Raw genomic sequence first — 2,944 nt, 5'->3', positions numbered from 1 at the left:
ATCGCTCAAAAAAAAAAGTAAAAAATAAATTAATTAGCTCATCCAATTAACTTTTAATTATTAGTCTCAAATATATTCCAGTTGATTATTTCAGTTAAATAATTCATTCTGTGGAAGAATTTGGAACATTTTCCCATTTCATATTATTAATCAAGTGCATTTTTGTTGAGTTATATTTAATAATTTTAGATTTTCATGATTAGGTTAACACAATTCATAGATCATAGGTCATAGGTCACAGCATGCTAGAAATGATTTTTTTTCATGCTCTTAGCTAAATGCATTTCTTGTTCGAATTATATTTAATAATTTTATATTTTCATGATTAGGTAACACAGTTCATAGGATCATAGATCATAAGTTACAGCATGCTGGAAAAGTTTGATTTTTTTTCATATTCTTACCTAAATGCATTTTTTGTCGAATTATATTTAACAATTTTATATTTTTATGATTAGATAATTCAACTCATAGATCATAGATCACACTAGAAATCATGGATAATTTACATAGATCATAGATCATAGTATTCTAGAAAAAGTTTGATTCCTTCTTTTCATATTGTTAGTTAAGTGCATTTTTTGTTGAATTATATTTAACAATTTTATATTTTTATGATTAGATAACTGATTTCATAGGTCATAGATCATGACTTTAAGAAAAAAAAAAAACTTTCCATGACAACAATTAACAGGTCAACAGGTTTTCCTTTAATTTTTTTCTTTTTTTTTCCTTTTTTTTAATGATAAAATTATTGAAATGGTAGAATTGGAAGAAAATATTCGCAAATTTTCAATTGCATATGGAAATTGTACTCAATATTCCAATAATACATATGACTGGTTGATTATACATTATGTTATTTCAAATAAAAACCGATAGAAGTTGAAAGTAATAAGAAGAAAAAAGAGAAAAAAAGGTAAAATTTGAAACTTTCTAAGTGTATCTATTCCAATTTAATTTCTTTTTTTACCGATTAAATTTTAATTTTAAAATAAAATTATTTATTTTAGCTTAAAGAAAACATAGCAAAGGGATTGGTGATTTAATTAAATTAATTACCAATAATTGTACTGATAAAATGATTTAATTTAATTTAACCATTGATAATTAATCTATTATTAAATTCAAATAAGCTATTTATTTTTGCCAGTATTAATTGAAATCAAACATTTTCTATTGTTATTTGTTGTTGTAATAATGTAAAATATTTTAATCAATGATAAAAATTACAAAATAATTTATTGAAAACAAAAAAAAAAAAGAAAAGAAAAAGATAATTACCCGTTTAATGTTAATTTCATTTAATTAGCAATTTATTTATTATCAAATGTGTTTTGATGAAATTGGAAAACGTAATGTGGTAGATAGACGAGATTTTGTTGATTTTGATAAATATCCTCGAGATGATATTCTATCATGCATAAGGAATGGATAATCAAATGTATGTCGTACTGTAATTGTTGCTGCTGATAATGTACCACTATAAGCCTATAAAATAATAAAATTATCAATGTGATGGAAAAAAAAAAGCATATCATTTGATAAAGTTGGAAGTTATCATTTAAAGTTATAAGGTAAAAAAAAAAGTTATCATTTGATAAAATATTTTTCTTTTTTCTTTTTATAATATTTCAAATTTGATAAATATTTTCAAGATGATATTCTATCGTACATATTTGAAAATTTGATTTTGAAAATTTTTAGAGATAAAAAAAAAACAAATTAAAATTCTATGCATGTTAAAAATTAAACAAAATGATGGATAAATTTTTTCATCTTAATTAATAAATCAAATTTTAATCAATTGATTTATTGATTTATTGATAAAATTAAACGTAGCAATTTGAATTGTAATATGTAAAATATATGGTCCAAGGTTTGATTTCTTTTTTTTCCTACTAATATTTTTTTGTCTGAACTGTTTGTTTTTACTATTCATTTCTACTACCGGTTCAATTGCTACCGTATTTTATCTAAGCGGTGATAGCTCTATTCATTTATTCAAGGAATACGATACATACTTAGAATACGATATACACTGTATATCAGCAAAAACTTTTAGGATTTCGAATTAACAAATCATGATAAACGATAATTTTAGAGTAAAATAAATAATTTTATACTTTTACTATAAGTACCAATAAAAAAAAAAGAAAAAAGAAAAACTTTCTATAATTCCTTAAAAAGTATTAAATTATAAAATTGTAATTTTCATCTTATCATTAATTCATTGATATTATCAAAAGATGGCATAAATATTAAATTACATTAAAAATTACATTATCTTATCCTAATAATTAAAATTAAAATCTTAATAATTTTTAAAAAAAATTTTTTACATTTTGAAAACAAATTAAAAAATTTGATACAAATATTACTACGATAATGGATAAAGTAGAATGAGAATATTTATCAAATTAATACTTCATACCTTATCAACATTTTGTAAGCCAAGATATTCCTTTACAATAGTACGATATTTTGAACTGAAGATGAGGTAGATGAAAATTGATGTTGATGAATTCAATGAGACTAAAATATTCGCAATTTCAACACTTTTCTCAAATGCGCTCTCATTTTCGCTATTATCAATTTTATCCACAAATATTAAGATTTCGATAATGTTGTTGCAAAATGCTAAACCTGTAAATTATTAACATTTATTATATTAATACAATTTAACTATGAAAAAATTTGTTTAATTTTAATTTTATTACATTTATCCAAAAAAAAAAAAAACATTGAAAAGATTTTAAAAAAATTTTTTAAATTTTTAAAATTTTTTTCTTTTTGAAATTTGTTTTTTAATTTGTCGTCTTTTTTTTTTTGAGGAATAAAAAAATTAAATTTCATTTTTATGTAAGAGTGTAAAAGTTCAACAAAAGAAAGCAATTGGGAATTAATTAATTGTTACTTTCAATAATGTTGTTATGATGAAGTA

General features: G+C 21.1%; 1 protein-coding gene across 1 annotated transcript in view; it reads right to left on the bottom strand.

Moving 5' to 3' along the window:
* Positions 1-1,326: 1,326 nt before the first annotated feature.
* Positions 1,327-2,944, bottom strand: part of LOAG_18856 (hypothetical protein) — a gene marked incomplete at both ends in the record, with an annotated part of 7,039 nt that continues 5,421 nt past the window's right edge. Inside the window, 2 exons of the mRNA XM_020451517.1 lie at positions 1,327-1,491; positions 2,435-2,646. Of these exons, the coding sequence (XP_020304689.1) occupies positions 1,327-1,491; positions 2,435-2,646 (377 nt within the window). The remainder of the gene's footprint in view (positions 1,492-2,434; positions 2,647-2,944) is intronic.

Source organism: Loa loa (genome assembly GCF_000183805.2).
Source record: "Loa loa unplaced genomic scaffold supercont3.589, whole genome shotgun sequence".
Taxonomy (NCBI): Eukaryota; Metazoa; Nematoda; class Chromadorea; order Rhabditida; family Onchocercidae; genus Loa; species Loa loa.
The sequence above is the reverse complement of the archived record's forward strand: the minus strand, read 5'-3'. Positions and strand labels throughout refer to the sequence as shown.